This window comes from Phoxinus phoxinus, assembly GCF_949152265.1.
Source record: "Phoxinus phoxinus genome assembly, chromosome: 19".
In the NCBI taxonomy this organism is placed as follows: domain Eukaryota; kingdom Metazoa; phylum Chordata; class Actinopteri; order Cypriniformes; family Leuciscidae; genus Phoxinus; species Phoxinus phoxinus.
The window spans coordinates 9,166,739-9,193,239 of record NC_136894.1 but is presented as its reverse complement, the minus strand read 5'-3'; the positions used below and the strand labels follow the sequence as shown (position 1 = coordinate 9,193,239).

Genomic DNA, 26,501 nt, shown 5'->3' with positions numbered 1-26,501 from the left:
GGAAGGCCATTAGTTCTTAGCGTCAACCCTTATTAAACACCTAAGCGAGCTAATCAAGATAATCTTCATCTTTTTACCATTTATGATGGGTAGCAACCAGCGATAAGGTGCAATACCGCCAACTACTATGTTGCAATATCAACCAGTTAACCTGTTGCAAGAGTATTGACGATATTTTTATATGGGTAGTATTAACACAATATCAATATTTAAATATTTAATATTTAAAAAAATATCAATTTGAATATTTAAAAATCAAGGTTATCGTCAACACCAGTATATTGTGACTATTCCCTAACATATACTTTAGTAAGCAAAAAGTGGTACTGTAAAAGGTATCCAATGGATTATTTATTATTGATAAAAGGCACGGAAGTGACATAACTGAAGTTGTAGTCACATGACAATGGTGGGCGTAGTACAGCAGGATGTTGCAAAGTAAGTTTTTAATGCAATGTAGTACATACTCTGACACTACGCAATTTTGGACGCAGTGACTAGAAAATTTTAAGCAAGTATGTTAGAGTTAAACTCAACAGGAAAGTCCCCTTTGAGACACTCCTAAGCTACCCCCAAGGTTCCAGGGGTACCAACTTACTGGTACTTTGGTAAGTTGATACCATAAACTGAAATTATGTCCAAAAAATATGGACGTTGTGTCCGTGATGTCAACCGTAGGTTTTTTTTAAGCCCAAAGTAGGCGGAGCCGGCCGTCGCCATCTTGGCAACACGTCATCACTCGTCACTCCTGGATAACCGAAAATGGGCAAAGAGGTGGGATTAGCTGAGGTGACGTGACGGCTAACAGACAGCAGGCAAACGGCTAGTAGTGACAGCAGCGGCAATCCACCTGTCACTCAAGTGGCCATGCCCTTAATTATGCAGAACTTTAAGGCTTAATATAATTTAAACTGATGAGTTATAAAAACAGTTCACCCTCCTCACAGTTGTCATGAAGGGCAAAATTAGCTATATAGACCAAAACCCCTTTTTCTACCAGGCTGTAAAAAAAAATCTGCTGCAAAGTATATTAAAATGGGGGGTATATTGGGTTTGCTCTCTTTTGGAGCCTGTCTCTAGCAGCCAGTCGATGAATTCCAGTTTAAGTCACTTCCGTGTTAGTCTTCAAGAGAGAGACCGGAAGGTTGCCGCTTGATTGATACTAAAATGTAACAAATGTTATAATAAGATTCTTGAAGTATGGGTAGTACAGAGTTTCAGTAACGGTAAATCCAGTACTAGTACAGTTTCTGCCAGGCAAAACAGGTGCAGGTACGTTATGAATTGCATTAATGTAGATCCATGCATTGAACTTTTTGTTACTTTTTTGTTAGAATGAACTCTACAGGACAACAATAGTACTTTTATAAGAAAACAGTTTGGAAGCCCCACCTGTCCATTTGGAATCTGCTGGTTGTCATTCTCATCCAGTACTTTATTTGGTATGGGAGGTGGTCTTTCTTCCTCAGGATCTGCGTACGCCACAATGGTGGCAGAGCGCCTGGCCTCGAGGTCAGTGCTGTAGCGGCTCTTCTTGCTGAGGTTGACGGAGGCGTACTCGACACCATTGGGCAGCATGGTGTGGTCTGGTGTAGCAGGGCTTGGGTGGCCGTTGAGAAGAGGTGCAGGCGGTTCCTCTGGGCTTAGTGTACCGTTGGGTAGGCCAATGCCCTTGAGCTCTTTCACTGTTTCGTACAGACAGTCCTCGACACTGACATCACGGGATGCGCAGTCCTTCACCACCTCGTATGTACCCTCTCCTGAGGCAACTTGAGCATCGACAGCTGCTTTGAGGTTATCAGTGGGTGGAATGCTGGGTAATTCACGATCCTGGTGATACTTAGAGGATCTGATCTCTGATTGGCTGGACAGCATGTCTTCTGAAGGCTGGGGACTTGTGTCCATTGTGTCCGTGAGTACTGCGGAAAAAGGTAAGGGGAAAGACTGTGAATATCAGTTACAGGGTTCCTACGCAGTTTGGAAAAGTATGGAATTTTATTTGAGTAATTTCCAGGTCTGGAAAAGTATGGATAAAACAGCTTGTAAAGCAGGGGTGCCCAATCCGGTTCCTGGAGATCTACCTTCCTGCAAAGTTCAGCTTCAATCCTGATCAAACACAACTGAACCAGCTGATTAAGATCTTCAGACAGGAGAACTTGATAATTAAAAACAGCCGTGTTGGATTGGATCTGAAATCTTTATGTAGGTTGATCTCCTGGAATGGGATTGGACACCCCTGTTGTAAATAATATGCCACGTACTGTTATATTTACCTCAGAAAAACCATTCAATGACCATAAACTTGATAGGCAGTCCTCTAGAGAGGAGCATTTTGCTAAATATTTGCACTATAGTATTGTTTTTAGTTAACATGTTCTTTAATATTTAATGTATGTTTGAATAAATCAGTTTTTTTATGACTATTTAAAGCTGCAGTCCGTCGTTTTTCCTCTTTGTCGCCATCTCTGTTCGAAATCTGCAATTGCAGTTATTCGCGGAATTATTAACTGTGCGTGGGTAGTAAATCGGCATGAAACAGCGCGGATGAACACAATGTATTGAGGAGAACATGTCGCTGCCGCGTCGCTGTGGATACTGTACTGTCATCAGCAATGTCAGAGTATACTTTTTGAAAAAGTATAACCAACATTAGAATTTTCATCGGTAAATGTCATCTGAACAAGTAAGTAACTTTTGTTCTGACCAAATTCGGGGGGTGGGGGGAAGCATTGCAGCTATATCATGCTTATCTAACGATTGCTTATAATATCACGTCAAAACGTGAAAAATATATTTTGTTCTCAAATTATTAATGTTAACTACATCATTATTGCGTGACTACATTTAATGTGTATTAGGGCTAGGCTACCTGTAGTTCAGTTTTCATTTCTGTGCAGTATAAATTCTAATTGTCATACCAACAAATTAATGTTCCTTATAACTGTTTCTCTTTTAAATAAAAAACACACACGTATGTGTAATCAAATGCTTATTTAAAACTGTAATATAATAAAAATTTATTCACATACATTCTGCACCCCTTCAAAACACGGAGTTCACGCCACGCCCTGCCGATGTTTATCCTTGTTTTAGCATGGGCTCGGTTGCAGTCTCTTCTTTTCTGTAGCCACTGTGAAGTCCGAAGTCTTTTGGGTTTTACAACTGGTGATTGTCGCTTTAAACTTTCGGGATCCGCCATACCAGGCAAGTGCTAAGCTAAATCTCCACCTCCATCATCCACACACGCTATATAGCCGACTAGCCGGGGACTCCTTCTCTATGTGTACAGAAGTGACGTAATGACGCAAAGACATGCTCGAAATTCCCGCGGAAATCCACCAGTACCACTGGAATTAAAATCATTATTACAAGCTTACCGTTTTGAATCGAAGTAAGGCAAGCAGATCGTTTTGAACACTGGCTGGTTAAGTTTTTTTTCAAAAATGTATTTTTTTATATTTTTAAACACAAAAAAGTGCCGGACTGCAGCTTTAAATGTTTACATTTCAAAAAGTGAGTACAAACATAATTATGCCAGCTGCTCTTTCTCTCTCTCTAATCTCTCCGAAAACGGGTTACACACAAACCCGCCTTCCTTCACTCACCCGCTTCATTTGCTTGAATATTGTTGCTGTTATACAGAGCTTGAATTTCGGCGTGGGATTGCGTTTATTGCACATAATTTAACTCAGATTATCCCTCAGATTTTATGCTCACACCCAAAATGCACATAAAGCCTCTCAGTACTAAATTGAGTTCTTTATCACTGCTCTTTGTGCTTAAACAGTCAAATACACACAAAATAATGTCAAAATGCTGGTCTTAGCGAGTAAACAGTTATGTTTTAAGTGCGTAAACAGATGAGAAAGAAAACGCATATCTAACAGTATAATGGATCCGTGCGTGAGGTCTTAAAGTGACAGCAGCCTAATATATCTGATACCAAATTCTGAGATAATATTTAAAATATCTATATGGCAGTTTTTTGCTGGAGGGTGGCTAGTAACTTTGGAAAACCACTATAACCTGTAATATTATAGTAATGTACTGGGGTTCCCTGGATAGTATACCAAATTAGTTGACACATTGTTTTTCCCTTGAAAATTTGCCATGTACCGGTACTTTACCTGATACATACATTGTGAAATTTGTCAATACCCAGCCCTACAAGTAGAGTGTTTTCATGGTAAAGGTTTAGTCATTGTTTTATTGTCGAATATGACTGACTGAATGAATGAATTATTTACCATAAGCAAGTCTCTTTTGAACTTCACTAAACGAATGTGCAATTGCCAAACAGATAAAGAAGCAAACGATCATCTACTGTAAATCAGACTGTACTTTGCTGTTTGGTGATCGTGCAACATCAAACCACATTTACAGTGTCAAAGTCATGTGTCAAGGGTAAATATATGCAGGTTATAAAGCTTTTTAGGTTTCTTCTCATCATGCAAGCGCATGTTATCACTTTGAAAAAACAATGAAAAACAGAGAAAATTAAAATACTTACAGATGACTGTACTATTTACCAAAAATAATGCTGTGTGTACCATTTATGTTAAATACGGTCTAAAAATCGTTTGGAAGGAGGTCTGGAAAATTATGGAATTTTGAACATGGAGAACTGTTACCTGTACCACTTGTAAGAGGCCCATTGTGGGAGCTGCTGACTGCCAAGTCAGTTCCATGACTTTCTATTGACTGACTACATGTTTCCTTTTCTGACACCTGCAGAGAAACAGGATAGAAATGTTATGCACTATTTGTGAACTAAATATTCATCATTGATGCAATCACTATTCAGACAGCATGCAAAAGAAGGGTCGTCACATAAGCACATTCAGATTTAAATTCTGTCACAGAATCAGTTCTAATAATATTGCCTGAATGTAAAATGTGTTACATCCGTGTAAAATAATTTGTCACTTACGAGACGCTAACGTACATAGCTTAACTCTGTGAAACCGGTAGGGGTGCAAGGATTTAAATTGTAAAATTGGGTCATGGACCAAAATTTCTTAAAAACCAATGCTATAAAGAGACTAGAGACAAAGACACTTGGATTGAGCTCTTTGTTTTCATCTTTTAACGCAAAAACACCATGCAGTAGCACTGTGGGACCACCTAGTGGCAGCCCATTGAAAATGCCTGTTGCCAGGGCAATGAAGTCCTTCAGATACAGAAGGTTAAAGCTGAGAGCCACTCATATTGTCACAGCAAGACAAAGACCCCATTTAACCTGTCAGGCTGTGACAGACAACGCCATTTAAATGAAGCCTTCCTCAATATATCGACAGGCAAGATGTACATTATCATGCAAAGGTTAGCCTTCGGACATCCATCAAAACTAAAGAGGTTTACAGTGTTAACCGAGAGATAATGTCAGGCAATTGCTTAAGCATTTCACAATCGTTAAAACTCGCTTTATATTATACAGAGGATCTCGACCTTGAGGTCACAACGCCATTTGTTGATGCCAAAGCAGTTCACTTTTTTTTATAAAAAATTAAAAAAGTTCTTTATTGACAACACCCATATCGGACTACCCGCAGCTCCTCCTTCAACGACAATGTGACCTAGGTGCAATGTTGATTAAAAACTTAGTTTTTACAGTTGATCAAACTATGACCTGCTCACATTTCACTTAAAATTATTGAATTACAATTAATTCAATGGCATCTGTCTAATTAAAGGTTAAGGGTCAGTAAGATTTTTTTGTTGTCTCTTTTGCTCACCAGGGATGCATGTAACTGATCAAAAATACAGTAAAACAGTAATACTGTGAAATATTATTACAATTTAAAATAAACTTTTATATTTGAATATATTTAAAAATGCTCTCAAAAACATTTTAAAATCTTTTTTCAAGATTTACGAATTTAGTAAAATTCCAACAATCCTTACGATTCATAATATGAGTTAAAAAAAATAGAGCTTAATAAAACATTTTGTGTGAATCTTAAACTTAAATTTAAACATATTTTCATATATATATATATATATATATATATATATATATATATATATATATATATATATATATATATATATTATTTTTTTACATAATCACATAAACGTATATTTACCATTTCTAATCCTTGGAACATTTATACAACTTAAACTTTATTTAACTGTCTTGATTAAAACAAAACAAAAATGTAATTTCTTTTGCAATTTCTGTTTGAGGCAGTAAAATTGTTTGCACTCAGCTATTTGACATATAGTATCTAAAAGACATGCTTTGGTTGCTGCAAGTGGCAGTTTATCTCTTTTCCAATGCGTGGCAGGATGCCCATAGAGTTTTATAGTTCGCCCACCTCTTTTTCACAACTACAACCCTGTGCCCAAATGATTTGTTAAAGTTCTTGTCAGAGTCAACAACAATTAAACTGACAAAGTAGTAAAATGTGTTGTTATTCCTCCTGTAATGTCTTGGGTCAAATAGACCCCAAAGCAACTTCGGCATCTCTTAAAAATATGCTAATTGCATTTATTAGAAGAATTCATAAACGTGCACATCTTGTTACAGAGTTTTACAGAGCCTGTACACATTTTTACCCAATCGGTGATGTCTGGGGGCGGTTTGATCCCACACAAAACATTGATGACATTTACACATAACAGGAAGGTTAAGAACATAATTTTCAAAAACAAATCATCTAATTGCACCTGTGAAATCCAAAATGAGTAAAAAAAGGTTGTGAACCCCTGATATACATAGTTTCTGTTGTACTGTGTGCATAACCAATGGCTGTCATTAATCGTTTGCATAAATGCCATAAAGTTTAGGCATTTTTACAGCTTTCACGGTTCTGTTATTCTAGCGGCACAGCATGCAAATGTAGCAGTTAATGATAAAGTTGAGGTAAACAAAACCTGATGAACATTATAATAAACATAAAATCAACATCTGGCTGTGAAGTGGCCCCGTGATCCATGTGTTCATTGAATGTATGTGCTTCAGAAGCCTTCCCAGTCAGTCAACAAGCCATGAACACATGCTTGCCCCTCATTTAATGACAGTTACAATGAACAATTCAAGCATAACCCAATCCCACATACCCTGCCTACAGCTGTTTATGTATATGCATGTGTGTGTGTGTTTTAGCAGTCAATTATGCCCTCAGTAGGTCACACTAATCTCCTGATTGCTAAACATCTCCTGAACTCTTGAACTCTTTCCTCGGATGATCATTTCACACAAGACACCCAGTCAGACGCAGCAGAGCCAGAGATAAAGGCGACTCATGCATGAAGTTTCTCATCTCCCAGCGGTCAAACAAAAATGTTAATCTGTCTGCTTCATGCTTTCCTCCCACAAAACCCGGGCCCTCACAATGACCGTCCATTCTCCCGACTTTACCAGGCCCTCAAGCACAGCGGTCACACATTCTCATGACTTAAACACTCTAAAGATGGTTCACGTAATCTCGGGACTCTTGTGTAATTGAAAACGCCTTTTGAAATTAAAAACAGGGACATTGTATGGGTCCGTTTGAGCCGCAGTGAGGCAGCACAGGCTAAAATCTCTTAGATGAAAAGGATGGTGGTAGCACATGCTTACCCCATTCATCAGGTTTTCATGGTCTCCTGGCGGCCCCCCTTTTTTCTGCCTGTGGAGTCAGAGGGAGAGCATTACTGAGAAATGTTGATTAAGTCTGTAGATTTGGCTGTGTACTCTGAATCATTCAACATTGTATTCCAAGATGCAAACTAAGCCTTGTTCTAGACAACAAAGCATTTAAAAATCACATTTAATATAGTACCGAATCGAGGATTAAGCTTTATCTGTTGCAAGGGAAACCACCACTGGGAGTTTACTGCTGGCTTTGTTCAAATCAAATATTTATACATTTCACATCTTACAATTATATAAAAATATGTATTAATAATAATATTTTATAATGTATATATTATAATAATTATAACACACACACACACACACAATATATAATATATTTTTTTATAATTATTACTAATTTGATTACCTTTTTAATAGTAACAGTTTGTATTCAGAGTGCACCTTTTGTTTTCAAATTATTTAGTGAATTTTCAGTAAATATTGTGTAAAATAAGACTTAATTTGCATAATTTTGCACAACTCATTTTGCAGGTCCAAATGCAGTTCCAAAACTGATTCTGTTTGGAGATCCAGCAGAATGAATTTATGGTCAGATTAGTTTAAATGTGTTCAATGGAGATGAGAGCATCACTCTCATGTTAGTAGCGGAAGGCAAAAAAATGAGAAAGCATAATTAAACTAGACAAACCGGTATGTACCGGTAATGTAAGGGTGAAGGGGTGAGGCCGGGGATGTGTTGAATTTTGTGATTGATGGCATTAGAATTCTTTGGAATTCTGGAACTTTCTGAAGGTGCAGATTCCATGTGATTTGCTCATTTCTCACGAAATTGTCTCGTAAATCAGCCTGTTCTATAGAACCTTTGGGTGTTTTGTGGGCGTAGCCAACCTGGTGGCAGAAAATTACAGTTCTGCAGTAGCAGTCTATGGTATAGCCATGGAATAAAATAATAAATAAAGGTTGTTTCAAGAAAAATCTGAATTGTTAGATTTAAACTCGATATTCTGCCTTTTTTTCCCTCAGAATATCAAGTTTATATCCTGCAATTCTGACTTTTTTTCTCAGAATTGTGATATAAACTCGCAATTGCGAGTTATTAAGTCCGAATTGAAAATTTGTGAGATAAAATTTAAAATGTTATAATAGCTTTAAATTGTATCTATTTAAAATGTTATAGGTTTAAATATTATTTAACTGTAATAGATTATGCCCCCTATTAAGCACATGAGAATATTATGTAGATCTATTGTTTACATTAAATTCATGCTTTAATAGTGTTTATGCTTTAATAGTTAAACCATAAACGTCTGCGTTAAGCTTCAAAGGGGACGTCTTCGACAACGGTATTCTGTAAAAATGAAGACCATCTTTTTTTGAATTCCGATTCTGACATCCTAAGGCACAACAGGTCAATTTTTTCTGTTATTCTGTAGATCTCCCTGTTTTCCTCCCCTTTTTACCACAGTTCTCAGCCAACGCAATGTGTGCGCAACTGCAGTGACGTAGCCAGGGCCGTAGCTGGGGTATCCGGGGCCCCTGTGTAGGTTGTGTGGGCCCCGTGGGTTAAAATCATAAGAGGGGGTGGTGACCCTAGAATCGTCACCACCTTTCTACCTGCTAGCGACGGCCCTGGACGTAACTGTGACATCTGGTCCCAAATGGTCTATAGGTTCGGAACAACAATACAATATTCCTAAAAAAATGTGTACAATAAAATTTTTTTAAGACGTTTCAAAGAATGTTACTCACCCCTGGCAGCTCGCACACAGCAACAGGAGGACAGAGAGCAGCAGGAAAGCCGTAAGTCCCGTGAGTGTGCCTACAAGTGCCAGCTCCCCTTTAGCCAGCCACGCCACCCCCGCGACCTCTGACCCCACGGCCCCTGACCCCAACATAGCACTCAGAGCAGGAGCCATTATTCATCACAATGATGAGTCGCCTTCATCGACCAACTGCACCTCACTGAAGAGGCTGGACACAAAAAATGGATAGAGCCAGAGAGAAAGAACGGGGGAGGAGAGAAGAATAAAAACAGTTTCAAGGTTTAACCAAAACACCTTTGCACTTGATAGAATCAGCGGGCCAAATCAGCTTAATAAGAAAATCTGAAACCAGAAACATTTTTGCTCCAGATCCAGAGTCAGATTGTTGATATGTAAGTGGAATAACTTCAATAACTTGATAGATAATCTCAGATTCAAATGACGTCATGGAAGAAACTTGCCATCATCCCTCACTGTGGTAGAATTCTTTGTCTACATGAGCTTTGCGAATCAACATCCACAAGGGGGCAGACTAGTGCAGATGCACAACCCTGCCATGCGGTACTGCAGTGAACTCGGCTCCTTCAGAACAAACGGCTCTTGGACTTTTCACTCAGTAACCTAAACATGTAGGCTAGTTTTATTTGACGGCAGTCCAAAAAGCCAAGCCAGATTAAACAGAGCCCTGGTCCAGGGTGATGTGTCATGGTGGGCCCCACCTCCACAAGCTGAATAGACAGATAACAATCAAATGGCTGGCATCCCAGCGGAGACTGAGGCCCGGGCAGCGCTTCTGATCTTTTGTGTGAGAGGAGATGGACAGCTCAGCTGGCTCTCCGCGGGCTGAGTCTTTCCTCTCCACTCGCTCAAACTCCCCGATAAGAAACGGAAGAATGGAAAGCCACCCAAATTCACGAAGAGGATAAAGTTTGGCATTCATTCGGAACAGATGCAAAGTTTTTAAAAGTTGGAATTATTCAGTCTTTCGGCTGTAAAAAAAATGCAAATACAATCATCCTACTCGTAAAATGAATAGTTAATGCATACCAGAAGAAGTACTGTAGGTTTGTGTGAGATGAAAAAGCCAATTGTGCAACTCGAGAAAATATGCAAATGTGACTGAAGCGTGGGCATTTACATAGTAACTGATTCTTAAACTAATTCGTAAATAATGACTGTTAAACAGTGCGCAACGTCTCCAGAGCATAGGTTTCATTTAAATTAAATAATAATTTAAAAAAATGACCTACAACAATTAAAATTTCAATAATTTAACAACACATGACCATGTTCACGGTTCTCTGATGCTGGCTAATTACCACATGGCATGCAGGAAAACAACTAAAATATTGAATCTTTTTAGTAAGTGTTTTTAATTGTAATTGTGTTTTTTTAAATTGAGCTTTTATTTATTTTAATTTTAATTTAATTTAATTAATTATTAGCTTTTCATCAACTCAAAAACTGTGAACCCCAGTTTGGGAAACCGTGATCTATATCCCTGGTGATAATAATAATAATAATAATTTATTATTTGATTGTTTTATAATTAATTATCTCTTCTGGGCCTTCTGTGTGTGTCTGTGTGAGATTAAAAAAGAGGATATCCTAAGACAAGATTCGTAACATATCTTTTTCAAATATAACTACCAAAAAAAACCTTGCATACGTAAAATGCATTTGGAGAAAAAAAACATTTCCCAAAAACGCTGTAAAAAAAATGATCACATCATTAAAAAACCAAGCCTTGCACAGTTCTCAGTACCAAAAAAGACAAACGGGTCCTACCTGAATATTTGTTTGGCTCCGGTGATGGTTGCCTGCAGGGAAACAGAGAGAGCAGAAGATTAGATTCAGGAAGGGAGCTCTGCATATACAGAAGCACCAGACAACCCTAGTGAAAAATAAATATACTAAAATATATTTGAAATACATTTTGGTATAGTTTTTTTTCCCACTAGGGACACATTGTGCAGAACATCCTGACGTGCAATCCTGTTTGATCAGATACTCATAGTCAAACTTACAAATGACTGACCATAAATCACAATCTGTTACATAAAGCATCATATTATGAGCAAATAAATAGCAAGACGAAGTGACTCTTGTATGCAATGATACATTCTGCATTCAGGGTCTGTTGAAGTCTATGGACCATTGAGCACTTATGAGTCTCACAGCATGAGCACTAAGAGTCTCACAGCATGAGCACATCTCAAACATCGGCTAAAATGCATGCGAGAACATGAAGAACATGCACCAAGAACCTTTTCTTGATCCTCATAAACGCGCTCCAGCGTAACTATAGCAACCATGATCGGAAGATAGTTGCAATGATTTGCTCTAATGAATGTATTGAATGCCATATCAGGGAGTATAACATGCAGATGAAGATACATAAACCATAAAACGAGATTTTGATGTTACTGCCACATATTGTGATAGTCTTAATGTTGCTATGCACTTGCTAAAGTGTTCTGAGTGGTTTTTAGCATGTTGTTATGGGGTTGCTAAAGGCTGAAATGCACTATAGGACTGTTGCCCAGATTTCCCCCCCGATTTACAGTCTTAACACTAGTTGCCGAAAGTAGACAGATTTCACAGAAAATCGTGATATGTATGATTGTTTTTAGCTTCAACGTTTGATTCAGTCGGAGGATATCAATCATGTTTGGTATTTGGAGCCGATTATAAACACAGTACGCAACAAGACATGAGTTTGTTCTGTTGTAATGATTTGAAAATCTGGTAGTGTGTGATCCTCAGTCATTTACTGTATGATACTCAGTTTTTCCACTGTATATCTTTACAAACTCTGCAAGTGTATGATGCCTAGTATTTTCAAATCTGTTCAGATTTTAAAATTCTTGTGTCTGCTTTTTGGTGGTTGCTTACTAGCCCAAGTCCAAAGTACCCATCCCAAAGTCTCTACAATATTTGTCTATGGGATTTTTGGTTCTCATTTCATTGTCCATCATCGATCATTCAAATATATAACCAAGCACTAGTAATAAACAACTATAGCTTATGAAATACGGGGTCCATTCTCACTGAAATGTTAGTCTGAAAAGTTCTTTGCATGGAACGTTAGGATTGTGTGTTTCATGCCATATAAAATAAGGTACTGGAAAAGCCATTTAATGGGGGAATGTGTTTGGAAAGGCTGTAGTCCCAGACCGAGGTGAGCAACTGTGGTCCTTGGCAACACACTTTGTGTGAGCCATTGGTGGATTTTTTTGAACCAGAATCACTTTAAGATCCAGATCATGTTTAAGAACTACCTCTTTCTAGAGCCTTTAATATACCATCAAATAAGATCCTTTGTATTTGTGACCAATAATACAGATATATAGTTACTTTATTTACAGACAACCATATACAGCAAAGACTTCCCTCCCCATGGGTCACAGAGAGGCCTGGGTTTTGTGTAAAAGCACAGCTGGATTGCTGCTGAGAACGCATCCGGTAAAGGATTCTCATGCGAACGCCAGCGGCAGCTCTTGAATAAATAATTGCACTAGAGCAGGAGTAATGCAATAAGGAATTTTGTGGATGCTCTGTTATTATAAGTTTTTCTGCTGACAGAAGCTTTGATAATAACTCATCTGCAGCAGAGGAAGGAGCTCGCTCTAAAAAAAGAACATTGCAGCATTTGTAACCCCTAATGGGAATCGTCTGCATTCTGTGTAGCCTAAAATGACTAAATATTTGCAGCAGGAGGTGGTGAGAATAATACAGTTTCCATAGGTGTCAATCAAGAGGCTATTAGCTTATAAAGCACCAACGGTTTCACAGCGTCTCTCTCTGGACGTGTTAGAGGAGAATGACACATTCGACATATGTCGCATTCTGGCTCTCTGCTGGACACGGGGGTGCATGTCGTCTGTCGTTACATTGCACTCGCTGTGACAGGAAGCTCAGTCTGCCTTAGGGCACTTTTAAGTGATGTAAAGGAAGAAAGAGTTCACCCAAAAGCAAGAATTGTGTCATCTTTACTCACCTTTATGTCGTTCCAGACACATATGGATTTCTTTGGAACACATAAGGTGATTTTTTTTATATTCCAGCCTTTATTTCTATATAATGAAGGTGAATGAGGAATGAAGTTGTCGAAATGCTCCAAAACGTGCACTACATTTCAAGTTTTTCATCTAAAGTCAAACGATAGCTTTATGTAAGGAACAGACCACTGTTCACTGAAGATCATGACATTTGCCCAAGATCATGAATATATGAAAGCAGTAGCAAGTTCTTTTGAATAAAATATTTTCAATGAATTGTGTGATCCAGCTCACAAATCAAGTCTCAATGATTAACGCTTTTATTCTATAAGAATGCATTGAGACTTTTATTGAGCAAGGACATTAAATTGTTCAAAAGTGACAGTAAAGACATTCTATTGTATGACAAAATATTTATATTTCAAATAAACACTGCTCTTTTGAACATCCTATTCAATAAATGTAATTTGAAACATAATTTATATTACATTTTAAAATATACATGAATTGTAATAATATTTTACATTATTGCTGTATTTTTTATCAAATAAATTGAACTTTTATGAGCATTTTGACCCCAATCTTTTGAACTGTATATTTTAGACTACTTTTGTATCCTTCTAAGCTTGAAAGCTCCAGTCCCCATTCGTTATAACTGAACAGAAAATTGAAATAAAAAAATATGGCATGAGCGGTTAGTAAATGATCACACGGTGTTACATTTTGGCTTAGCTAACCCTTTATGACCCAACACAGCTCTTTTTTAAATGCAACACTGCAGCTGAGCAACAACATACATCCTCAGTTTCACAAAATGACCAATATGACAACAGTCAGGACACAGTTGTCCGCCCAACCCCCTCCTCATCACCAGACTGAGGCCAATTCACAGAGAGAGAAGGAGAGAACACTGGCCATCTTGAGTCTGGATGCAACAAGGCCACGTGTCTGGGTGAAAACAGAGGGATGACCGAGGAGGACAGTCTGTTTCGAAGAATAAAACTGACCCTCACTGTATTCACATATTCCTATGAGTCAAGGATGATGAAATAATACCCTTTACAGACAGCTAATGAACTGTATAAGGTTTCATTAAGACCAGTCTTGGGGGCAGATGAACAGGAAGCAATTTCCTTGGGTCAATGGTTTGTCATCTGTGCCTTACAGCAACCGGCCATCCAATCAGCGAGCTCGTAGTCGAGCGCGAGCCAGAGGGCCCTTCCAATTAAAATGGCCACATTAGATCAACTGACTTTGTGTCTCTATGGCAACCGCACTCATCCCATGGGTTAATCAGCTGGCATGGAAATCGATCCCCTGATGGTTTGCATATAAAGAGAACTTGCAGCGGCATGTACTAATGACCCGGCTAATAACAATCTGCGCGAAGGTCAGACGGCCTAGAATTGCTGCATCACCACAGAGAGACTATAAAGCACAGATCAGAGGAAGTGACTGTTTGCTGAACACCATTACATTTCACAGATAGGTTAAAAGTGTGTGTTTGGATTGCCGTCCTTCTCTGAAATGTGACAGATGTTTAAAGAGGACACGTTCCTCTCGAAAAGCCCATGAGTTATGAAACCACAGTTTCAGCTTCCCGTGCAGTGTGTGTGTTGGAGTGTGTATGCAACAGCTGTGCCTCTCTGTTCTCCCATGCACAGACAGACTGATGTACCATTAAAGCCCGTCTCCAGAGACACTGTCATTTCCTACTGCACGTACCACGAGCCTGCCTTGACCTCCCTCAAATCTACACTCAGTAACCACACACAGAGATGCATCGTTGGCAGGTTTGTTGGTCTTAGCTGCATGGTTTAAGGGTGTGTTCACACTAGTAGTTTGGTTCTCTTGGTTGTTTTGATCAGGACCAAAAAAGAAAACGATACATTAAGGGTGTGTTCACACCATAGACTGTAAAAAAAACATGGACGTAGTGTCCGTGTCACCCGTAGGTTTCTGAAGAGCATTTTTGAAGTCCAAAGTGGGCAGAGCTGGCTGTCGCCATCTTGGCAGCGTGTCACTCGCGGATAACCGAAAATGGGCAAAGAGGAGGGATTAGCTGAGGTGACGTGACGGCTAACAGACAGCAGGCAAACGGTTAGTAGTGACAGCAGCGGCAATCCACCTGTCACTCAAGTGGCCACGCCCTTAATTATGCAGAACTTTAAGGCTTAATATAATTTAAACGGTTGAGTAATAAAAAAATTCAATAAAACTCACTGTTGTCATGAAGGCCAAAATTACCTATAGACCAAAACCACTTTTTGTACCAGGCTGTAAACATATTTTGTTCTGCTGTAAAGGTGGGCATTTTAACATGGGGGGTCTATGGGATTGCCTCTCTTTTGGAGCCTGTCTCTAGTGGCCAGTCGCTGAATTGCAGTTTAAGTCACTTTCGTGTTGGATTCAAGCGAGAGATCGAAATGTTGCCGCTTGGTTCACACTTGGCATGTTTAGTTCAATTAAAACGAACCCTGGTGTGATTGCTCTGTTAGTGCGGTTCATTTGAATAAGTGTAAACGCTACCATCCGAACCCTGGTGCGCACCAAACAAGCAGATCGAAACCACTGAAAAGATAGGTCTCGATCCGCTTCCAAACAAACTCTGCAGTTCGAATGAAATATGAACGCAACACGGACTAAAGACATGTAAACGAACCAAAAACAGGAAATTAAGTCACAAGATGCGAGCCCAGAAAGGACAGAATGCTCAAGCATACCTGCTGGTCAAAATACCGTACAGCGCATTTAGCCCTTTACACAGCATTTTTTGGGATGTTAGATAAGTAGACTTAAGTAGTCTTAAATGGCCTTTTATCTCATTAATATTATATTATCTACATAATATATAGACTACATATTAAATACAAGTACAGCTTGTTAAATTACTTCGATTGTAAATCACACTACAAGTGCGCATTCAATAAAATTAAATATACTTCTTTTTTCACAAGGGTTTAGCACAATACAAATGAGGAACGATGTTGCCAATATATCATAAGAGCCACAATATTTACAGTACACACTGCCAAGTGTCAAGTGTAAGCAATAGTGCACAAGCTAAAGGAAGAACAACAAGATGCATTACCTAGATTAACATTAACCTATGAATCTTTTTAAATAGAATTAATGCTAAACTGTATAACTAGCAGGCATGACGTTATTTTGTAATGAACAACTTAGACTAAGTGTTAATGTTCCACTAGAAGTTGTGAAGAAAATTTAAACAGAAAACACCCTTAAGTTCAACCACAGCAAAAACAAGACTAAACAAAAAGAAAAAAGAAGAGTTTTAACCACCTAAAAGTGGTTTAAAAATGCAGGGTATTTGTGAGGGTGGGTGAGGGGTGCATGTGACAGTGTGACAGTATTTGGGATTTGGTGTATTTGGCCAATACGTACAGACCCTTATTCCTTTTTTCCGTTTTCCTCTCTGATTTAGCCTCTTTTCCCAGTATCCCCTGTTTTGACCAAATGAAATGAGCAAAGCCTTGGTTCACTTGGCTGTCGGTCCAAATCAGCTCGTGTAAACCTATTCCACTCACTTTTCCGCTTTCTCTCTCACACTTTAGCAAACACTGAAGAAGAAAAAATCAGGCTGTGCCAGTTCAAGTAAATGAATTTGACACTGCTTATTTAGAGGAGAGAGGGAAATCAGCTGAAAGCAAAGCACTCAGGGGCAAATTGTGCTATTTTTGCACAAACTGTCCGTACAAATTGAGTTCAGCGCAGATTTTGTAGGCTTGTTTGCACGTTACCTGATTTGCAAAATCCTTTAGTGAACTGGACACTAAAGCATGAGCAAATAAATGACGCTATCAGTGGGCGCAATTCATTCTTATTGAATTCCCCTTCTCTGTATTCAGCACAAACAAAGAGAAATCAAATTTCCCTGCCATTGTGGTGGAGATAATGCTCAGGTGCTAATCAAGCTGAGCAAGAAAATGATCACGGCGCTGTGGATAGATGCCGAGATTTGGCAGAGAGACTGCATCATTTTAAATGCTTAGCACATTCAGTGCTGACAGATGAACAGTGACATGTTATAGGGGGCGTCCCAGATTATTCTTGACCTTTATCTCATTCCTTAACACATTTAGACCAGATCTGAACCACTGAACTGAGTTGACAACGGGAGCCAAACAATGCTTGCACTCTGCAAAAAGAGGCCCACCCTACTGGAAATGTGTGTGTGACTGTCAGAACTCAGTCAAGTGTATTTCCCCACACTTGTAGTGAGACTTCAAGTAAACATGCCTGCAAAATGTCTGCAAAACTACCATTTTATCAAAACAAGATTTACAAAATAGTCATTTAATAGCTAGCTGATAACTGGACTACCTCATCCACTCGCTCAACTTTACTGTAGTAAACACTGCACAATGTCAAGTGGAAATACTGGTTTCAGTCATACAGTATACGTTTGAACCAGAAACTGATTCATAGAAAGTAGAAGAGTGAATTATACAGGGTCGTCTACAAGTCGATGTATCAGAATGGTAACGGGTTTAATGTATCGCTCTCTACAACGTCAGACACATAACGGTAATTAATATGATTAGCCTTTTGTTTGACGTTAAGCAGACAGCTAATAATGTGTTGCTAATGTTACACAAACCATGTTCCCGTTCGCCATCTCAGTCTGCCTTCTGAAAATCAGTATCCTTAGAAATGCTTTGAACAACTTAGACAGTCAGTAGAGAAAGGCATATAGTTCATCATAACATTGTAATATGCTATATTGCTAAATGTACATTATAATGATGTGCTAAAGCCTGCCCACACGTTGACGGGACTGGTTATAACATTTTTGTGACCAAGAACAACGGCGATTTCAAACCACGTTTTTGAGACTGTCTTTGGTTCACTGCATTTTTAAGAAGAAAATACACAGCAATGATGAATTTGCACATGGTTTGTATTAAAGCATATTAAAAACACCACATAGACATATAAACAGCATTAAAGAGGGGTTCTTCAATTTTGTGAGGGGTAGAACTGATCCAAAGCGACTCATTTCAATATACATTCATTCTCTATAATAATTTATTCCTGATGTTGCGAGCACCAAATTTGCAGAGACAGAGTGATCTGTCTCTATTATTATATACTGATTCAGAATACATACCACAAATATTGTCCTATTTGGTCTTATTTTTCAACTTCTAATTCTGAAATCCCTTACTGTATGTTTTTTTTTATTCGCTGATTAATAATTTCTATTTATCAAAATTAATTTAAAAAAAAAAATGTAAAGGGGTAGTTGAGTATGATTTCACTTTTCTAACTTTAGTTAGTGTGTAATGTTGCTGTTTGAGCATAAACAAAATCTGCAAAGTTACAATGCTCAAAGTTCAAAGCAAAGGGAGATATTTGCTTTTAAAGAAATCATTTTTTAAGGAACAAACGGCTGGTTTACACGACATTCCTCACGGGTTAGTGACATCACCAACCCTAACATTTACATAAACCCCGCCCCTGGGAACACGCAGTCCATGTTGAGAGTTGTTGTAGTCGAGCACATTTGTGAGTCAGCTCAAACTGTAGCATCTGTCTCATGCAATAGAAAGTCACTCTGTGTGCATCTCACAACAGTTCCTATACGAGCGATTTATAGATTATCATGACAGAATATGCTAATTATATTTAATAAATTGAAGATAGTTAACGCCACATAAGCTACATAAATTCATCAACTAACCATTCAGAGACGTCCTGTTGCATTCTACGTGTTGTCACTTCTTCTTGAGTCTCTCCATCATTGTCTGACTCCGATTAAACATAAAAGGCAGAACAGTTTCTGTCATTTTAGTGTGTGTCTGCGCATGAGGTAATCGGACTCGGAGCACTCGGAGGTACACACAAGCACACGCAAAAGTGACAACTTTAACATGCTATATAAAAATATCTGTGAGGTATTTTGAGCTAAACCTTCACACACACACTCTGGGGACATCAGAGATTTATTTTACATCTTGTGAAAAAGGCATTTTACCACCCCTTTAAAATAAATATTTTAAAATAATTTCTACAATGTTATTTTTAATTGTATTTTCTAAAACTATCCAAATATTTTTTTCATGCCAATATAGCACACTAAATTGAAACAGACAGAGAACGAGAGAAAAGGGGGAGGAGGAGAAAGGGTTGTCTTGGTGAGACAATGTTTATTAGATTAACAGGCTGAACATGCCTCTCAATGAGAACCCATATAACTTTGATTGATAGAGATGCCGATAACTTTGCTGCCTGACACTGGAGCTCCGGTGAGAGGCATCGCTGTGCAAGATAAAGGGATTAGCACACAGTATGAGAATAACTCCTGCCCTGCTCTCCGTCTGCTCTGCAGGGAAGGTACAAGTGTACCACCTTTCAAGGGATTAATCACAATACAAAGCATCAGAGCTTCCTCCCTGTGAATATCCCATCATCATCATCATCATCATCATCATCTTAGTCACATATTAAAACCTTTGAACCAAGCGCGACCACGCCCAATCACCAGTCCAGTTTATACACATCTCAGCCTATCAGAGAAGCTGCAGGGCAATGAGCTTTTAATCCAGCAAATAAGGAATACACTGGACACATGACATGGGAGTATCATATTTCTTAATAAGGGCTCTTAAGTTCAGCAACGGCAAATGGATTTATTAAAAGCTATCTGCAAACGCCTAAATGAAACCCCACCCCATCCTTTTAACATGCACTTATTCACCACAACTGATGACTTGTCGGATTGCATGTTGGAAGTGAGATGTGAAACTGTCCAACAACTGACAAGTGGTTTGTTCCACCCTTATAGGAGTTAACAATTAATAACAATTCTCTCAGTAATCAAATATTCGAAAGATACATCTCATGATTATATACACCTTTCTTAAACCTTTACTCTCAAATAAATGTTTATCTCTTAAATCTTGCAACATACACATGTTCTAAATACGTATCTTTACTTTACTTATCTTTTTTATATTTTGATAAACTTATCTTTATTGATACTTATCTTTTTAGGGAGTATTTTCTTGGCACTGTAATTCATAGCTAACCATATGACTCTATATTCAACCTTTGACTTGAACTAAAAAATAAACAATACTAATATTTGGGGGTGACCCAGCTTAAAGACAAGGTCAACTTAATAGAAAGTAAATATTTTCCAGATATATTCCAGCATATTAATATTTAAAATAAATAAAAGACAAAATATTTGTCTTCATAATATATCATTATACTATTACAACACTAAATAGGCCAACAAATGTATATAGGCCTATTTGGGGGTCCTTGAAATCAAAGGTTCAAAAAAATCCTTGTTTTATAACAATGTGTGTGAATGTAGGATTCATAATGAATAATATGTCACCAAGTCAACAACGTAACTGAAAAAATGCTTTCGCCCCTCCACCCTTCCTTGTGGTTGTCTTGAAATGCGAGCAGAGAGGGTGTCTGCAGAATTGGGCTGCACCTCCATGTGATTTATTTGAAGGTGGGGGAGGGGAAGCTCCTCATAACAGTATCACCCCTCCTCCGTCTGATTTATTTGATTTAGTACACATGGAGTGGGGGTGCTGGTCAAACAAGTGTGTGTCTGTTGCGTGTTTGTGTATGTATGTGTGTGTAGATGGGGGGGGTTTAGCACATAGCTCTCCTGGCGATTACACTGACCTTTCCAACACACCATTTATCAGCAGAGCCACCACAGGGTATGAATCCATATTGCTTTTGTTAGGACGTCTCTTTCTCTATATCTCATCACATCCTCTGCTTACACAATATGTATCATCAAGCAATATCAGCCTGTAAAGATGGGAAATATGGAAGCTGTACGACCTCAGCGTGAAATGAAGGGTCATTTGAATTACAATGAAGGTTATAATGGTGGAAACGCACCAACACAGCCTGGTTGGTAATGTATCATACTGTATATGCTATATAAAAGACTTTATCAAACATGCTTTGAGTAACATCTGATTTAAGCAATTGTAGTTTGTATTTAGAAGGTCATTTTAACACATTAATTTAGTACAGGTAACCCAAAAATGAAAAATCCATCATCATTTACTCTTCATGTTGTTCCAAACCAGTTTTTTTTTTGTCTTTGCTGTTTTTGGACCCCATTAACTTTTATTGAATGGACAAAACAGTGAAAATTAACAACAACAAAACAATGTTTGTGTGTGTGTTCTGCAGAAGAACGAAAGTCATACAGGTGTGGAATGACGTGTGGATATAAATTATGACAGAATTTGTATTTTTTTAGGAACTGTCTAGCTAGGACTGTTTAGAAAATCCGAGTAACATTATTTTCACTGGGTTTCAATATAGAACCCTTCTTCTTGACTCAAAAAATAAATAAACCTTGACTCGATTTCAAAGAATCGTTTAAGCAAAAAGTTTCAAGGAGAAATGTCTTAAATGATTGTATAATAGGCCTATGTGTTTTTTATTTAATGGGCTATTAAAAAATGTTCTAGTGATAAAGCATGTTTACAGGCTGTCTAATACATACAATTTAATCCAAATAAAAAAATTAATTGTATTTAAATTATCCCATTATGGGAACCCTATAGAGCACCTAAAAGGACCCTTAAAGATTAGGCCTATATATAAAACTTTTTTCTGAGGGCCTTCACCACAACAATATATTGTATTATAACTATTTTCATTAAGGGGATTTTCTCAGCAAATATTGATTAATAAGCATATCATGCAATTAGCTCCATTAATTTCTTAATTTTGATTAACACCTATAGTATTTCTTTTTCCAAAAAAAGGGTTTGAATCCATAATACGGAGTGGTTCAGCTGAGCTGAGTCGACTGAGATGTCTGCTAATGCTAACGGAATAGAAATGAACCAATTAAAGCGACTGCCTGCCCAATAGAGCTCAGTCTGAGCAGGAGAATACATCAGCCAGCTGTGAAGCTGTATCTGCAGATGTGTTTGACACTTTTAGGTGCTTAGTTGGCTGTAGTCAACACCACAGATTTGAAAGCAGTCGATTATAGCAGAAAGCATGACTGTCTGAAGGGGAGGGTCTTTACCAGTCGTTTCTGGCGCTACAAAGTGTACATGAATGTGGATTTAGACTGGTACAATCAGCTACAAAAAGCCTGCTCAGGTTCTTCCCTTTAATTAGGAGTTTGCAGACCCTGATGTACTTGCTAATGAATTTAAATATGAAATAATATGAAATATTTTTAGAGATTAATAAAGGCATTTCTGCACATCCTTAAAGCATGTTTCGTTTATTTCCTGAGTAAATAATGATAAATAAATATGCATACAATGTGTAATTGCATTCTCTTGAGAGCTTCGGCTGCTCAAAATTACCATAATTACAGATTCCAACTTGTGAAAACCATTTAAGTCCTAATTACAAGTTTGAAATACTGAATTTATTAAAAGCTCTTTATGCAACCTCTATACTGTACATATTTTCTTAATAAGATTTTTTTTATATATTTTAGCAATAGCACCAAGGTGAATTTATATATTTTTTAAGTGTTTTGCAGTCATCAATAATAAAGCTGCACTTCCTCATTGCCATAGAAACAAAGTATTCAAGGATGTGAAAAGCACTCAGTAGAATCTCAGTAAGAGTTGCCATCTATTAATTACAGTAATTTCGACAACATGAACATATTCGTGCAGCGTGCCGCATGTCAGAAGATCAATTCCGATTTGAAGCTTGCGACATATAAACATCAACCCGATCACTTTATTTAGCGTTCAAGTAAACAGCATGTTTCGGATTCAGCAATCGGAACGATTTCATTCAAACAAAAGGTGCCCATGTACCTCAATTCAGCTTCAGAATTTAAGTGACAACAATGACATCATAATAGGATATTGATTCTGAATCTCCTCTCTTAGTGTTTGTACTGAAATCTGGCTTAAAAGGTTTTGAAAAACCACCTTCCATTAGCAACAATTACATCTCAATTGACTGCCTTAATTTCTCCTATCAGAGCATTAATTCCCTAGATACTTACCGTAAAGCCGAAGAAGTAAAACACACACACACACACGCACGCACGCACGCACGCACGCACGCACGCACGCACGCACACACACACACACACACACACACACACACACACACACACACACACACACACACACACACACACACACACACACACACACACACACACACACACACACACACAATTCTTCAGTGCTGAAATATTGCCCATCATGTCTGTCTGGCTTTCTGCCTGATCACTCTATCAGGATGTAATTCGAGCAGCCGTTCAAAGCCCACGTCGTTAGCATGAAATATGATGAAGCACCCGAGTCCCAGCGCACTGTCCGGCAGCTCGCTTTTCATATTTCCCTCTAACCTACGGGGTCATTAATAATTCTGTTAAAATGGTTCTATAATGGCTATCATATTTTTTTTCCCTCACAAGCTGGAAAACCTTATATCCACTGGGGGGCCCTGACCGCTATCCTGTATAAACAACCATCCGAATGCTGGGCTATCGTTCCTGTATTATATTATATTATATTATATTATATTATATTATATTATATTATATTATATTATATTATATTATATTATATTATATTATATCATATTATATTATATTATATTATATTATATTATATTATATTATAAAAAGGAATCATATATACTTTTGGGTGAACTATCCCTTTTCCCATCCTTTAAATATTTTATATTTTTCAGATAGAGAGACAGTATATATTTTTCCTTTTATAAATATTAATATATGTAATTAAAATAAACATAAAAATAAATGAATATAATATAATATAATATATTATAATATAATATAATATAATATAATATAATATAATATAATATAATATAATATAATATAATATAATATAATATAATATAATATAATAGGCCTATAATATAATATCTAAAGGGTGGGAAATTTGTCAATAAAGGGATAGTTTACCAAAACCCTAATCCACTTTTCAGAGACAGTATATATTTTTCCATTTATAAATATAATAATAATATTAATAATTTAATAAAAATAATATAATATTAATATAATATATACAACATAACATAGGCTAACAAAACTTAATATAATATAATATAATATAATATTTAGTAATGGGTGGGAAATGGGTACATTTTCCTTTTGAGAGCACATGCAGTATGAAGAGATCGTATTTTCCCCCTACACTGCCTGAAATGCAAGAAAATAAATATTTGTAATCCTCTGTGAGCAAATGCAGTATTTCTACCTGTGACAGAGGGCTTTATGCCATTGCCTGGTGTTCACATACTCAGGACCGTATTTCTCCAAAGTCTCTCTCCACATATCAGGCTGTTTGAGACTCCCGCTGGAGTTGACAAACAGGATGATGGATTAGTTCCTCTCTGAGCCTTTGCAGTAAACAGAGTACAGCCCCTCATAATTAAAGAGAGAGCAAATCCAGTCCTAATGCCACACCACCAGGAGGTATTTCTAGGGACTCTTTCAAGGCTAGGGCCTTGGCCCTAGGACCCTCAAGGGCCTTAAATAAACCAGACAGAACACAAGGCCACAGGAAACATAAGTTCAGCGACATAGAAAGAACCCGGCCTAAAAATACACCGACATTAGGAATAACAAAAGAATATGGATCGATGTTTTCAATGGCATTAAAGGAATGTGGCCCTGTGGAGACCTCGGAAGATGAACTGGAGGTTTATGATCTCAGATGTATGTTTGTGAGCTAAACACAAATCTGTAGTGGATTAACATGCTGTTGCATCTGCTTGAACACAGAAACAAGTAATAGTACAAGTGAGGTGAAAAAAGTACACACGCCTGCTGCTTCCGCTTTCCTTTGAAAGCCTCACTAAACATCTGGATTGTGAGACGAATGGTATCATTGTACTTGTACTTGGCATTCTGCTTGGGACAATTAACTTTCTAGGTCAATAAGAGATTAGGACAGTGTCTCAGAGCAGGGATGAATGAGGTCTCAAACGGGTCAAACTCTTAAAAAACACTGTCACCAAAAGAAAGAAAAAACAAGTGACCGGGTATGTTGAGAACATGAACTGCAGTTAGAAAGAAAGAACTACAACTTCCCATTTTCTTGGTTTAAAACTGTTTTGCGGTTCATTAAAAAAGTTTCAGTTTCTCATATTGTCCCATACAATCACAAGCAAGAACAAGTATGCATTAGACAAAAAAAAAAAAACTGTATCTATTACAGTAAAATCTTGGTAAGGTCATCAGGGATTTCAAAGTGCTTCTTTTCACTATATTCACTAGAGATGATGAGCCTGTTACAGTAAACAAGGCAAATCCTCCTCATCCATTATAGCAAAGCTCTATTGAATGGAGTGTCACAGTTCTGAATCATTCCCTGAAACAAACTTTTTGAGGAACCAAACAGGCCATTTGGGTGTACATATGTGACGTGTACATGTGAATCCATTTTTATAGATTTGCATTTAGTGCAAACAGTCATTGGGCCCTATTTTAACGATCTGAAACGCAAGTGTCAAAGCGCAAGTAACTTTGTGGGCGGATCCCGGCGCTGTTGCTATTTTCCCGGCGGGATAAACGACTCTTGCGCCCGACGCAAATCTAAAAGGGGTTGGTCTGAAGTAGCTTCATTATTCATAGGTGTGGTTTGGGCGTAACGTGAAATAAACCAATCAGAGCGTCCTCTCACATTCCCTTTAAGAGCAGGCGCGCTTGTTCATGGCGGATTGCTATTATAACGGTGGATTTGCCAGCGCACGCCAGGAGCAGTTCACATCCGAGGAGACCGACGTTCTCGTCAGGGCCGTAAAACACAGAGAAGTGACATTGGGGATGATGGGAGAAACCCACACAAATCAGCTTCGGTTAAACAGGCGTATAATTTTGGTAAATGTGTAGCTTTTTCACATCTTCACGGACACAACAATGATTTCCCTCGTGTGTTAATATTTTTCCTTGTAATAATGTATGATTTGCAAAAATGAAAACTGCTGCGTCTGTTTATAATTATTAGAGAATCAAAGTGGATGCGCGTTGACACGCTACATTATGGCCAAGCACGCGCCCTTAAAATACCATATCACTAACGCGCAACGCGCCACTGTCTTTAGACTGTTTTTTTCCTGGTCAATGGCGCAATTGCTTTCTAAAACTGGAAAATAGCACCAGGGGAGTTTTGCGCC

The 26,501-nt window shown here is 37.9% G+C and overlaps 1 protein-coding gene across 1 annotated transcript in view; it reads right to left on the bottom strand.

Moving 5' to 3' along the window:
* The window catches only part of pag1 (phosphoprotein membrane anchor with glycosphingolipid microdomains 1), a 55,939-nt gene that overhangs the window by 6,262 nt on the left and 23,176 nt on the right, over positions 1-26,501 (bottom strand). Inside the window, exons 2-6 of the mRNA XM_079590393.1 lie at positions 11,134-11,165; positions 9,332-9,553; positions 7,565-7,613; positions 4,632-4,728; positions 1,393-1,919 (exon numbers count right to left, since the gene is read on the bottom strand). Of these exons, the coding sequence (XP_079446519.1) occupies positions 1,393-1,919; positions 4,632-4,728; positions 7,565-7,613; positions 9,332-9,498 (840 nt within the window). The 5' untranslated portion in view covers positions 9,499-9,553; positions 11,134-11,165. The remainder of the gene's footprint in view (positions 1-1,392; positions 1,920-4,631; positions 4,729-7,564; positions 7,614-9,331; positions 9,554-11,133; positions 11,166-26,501) is intronic.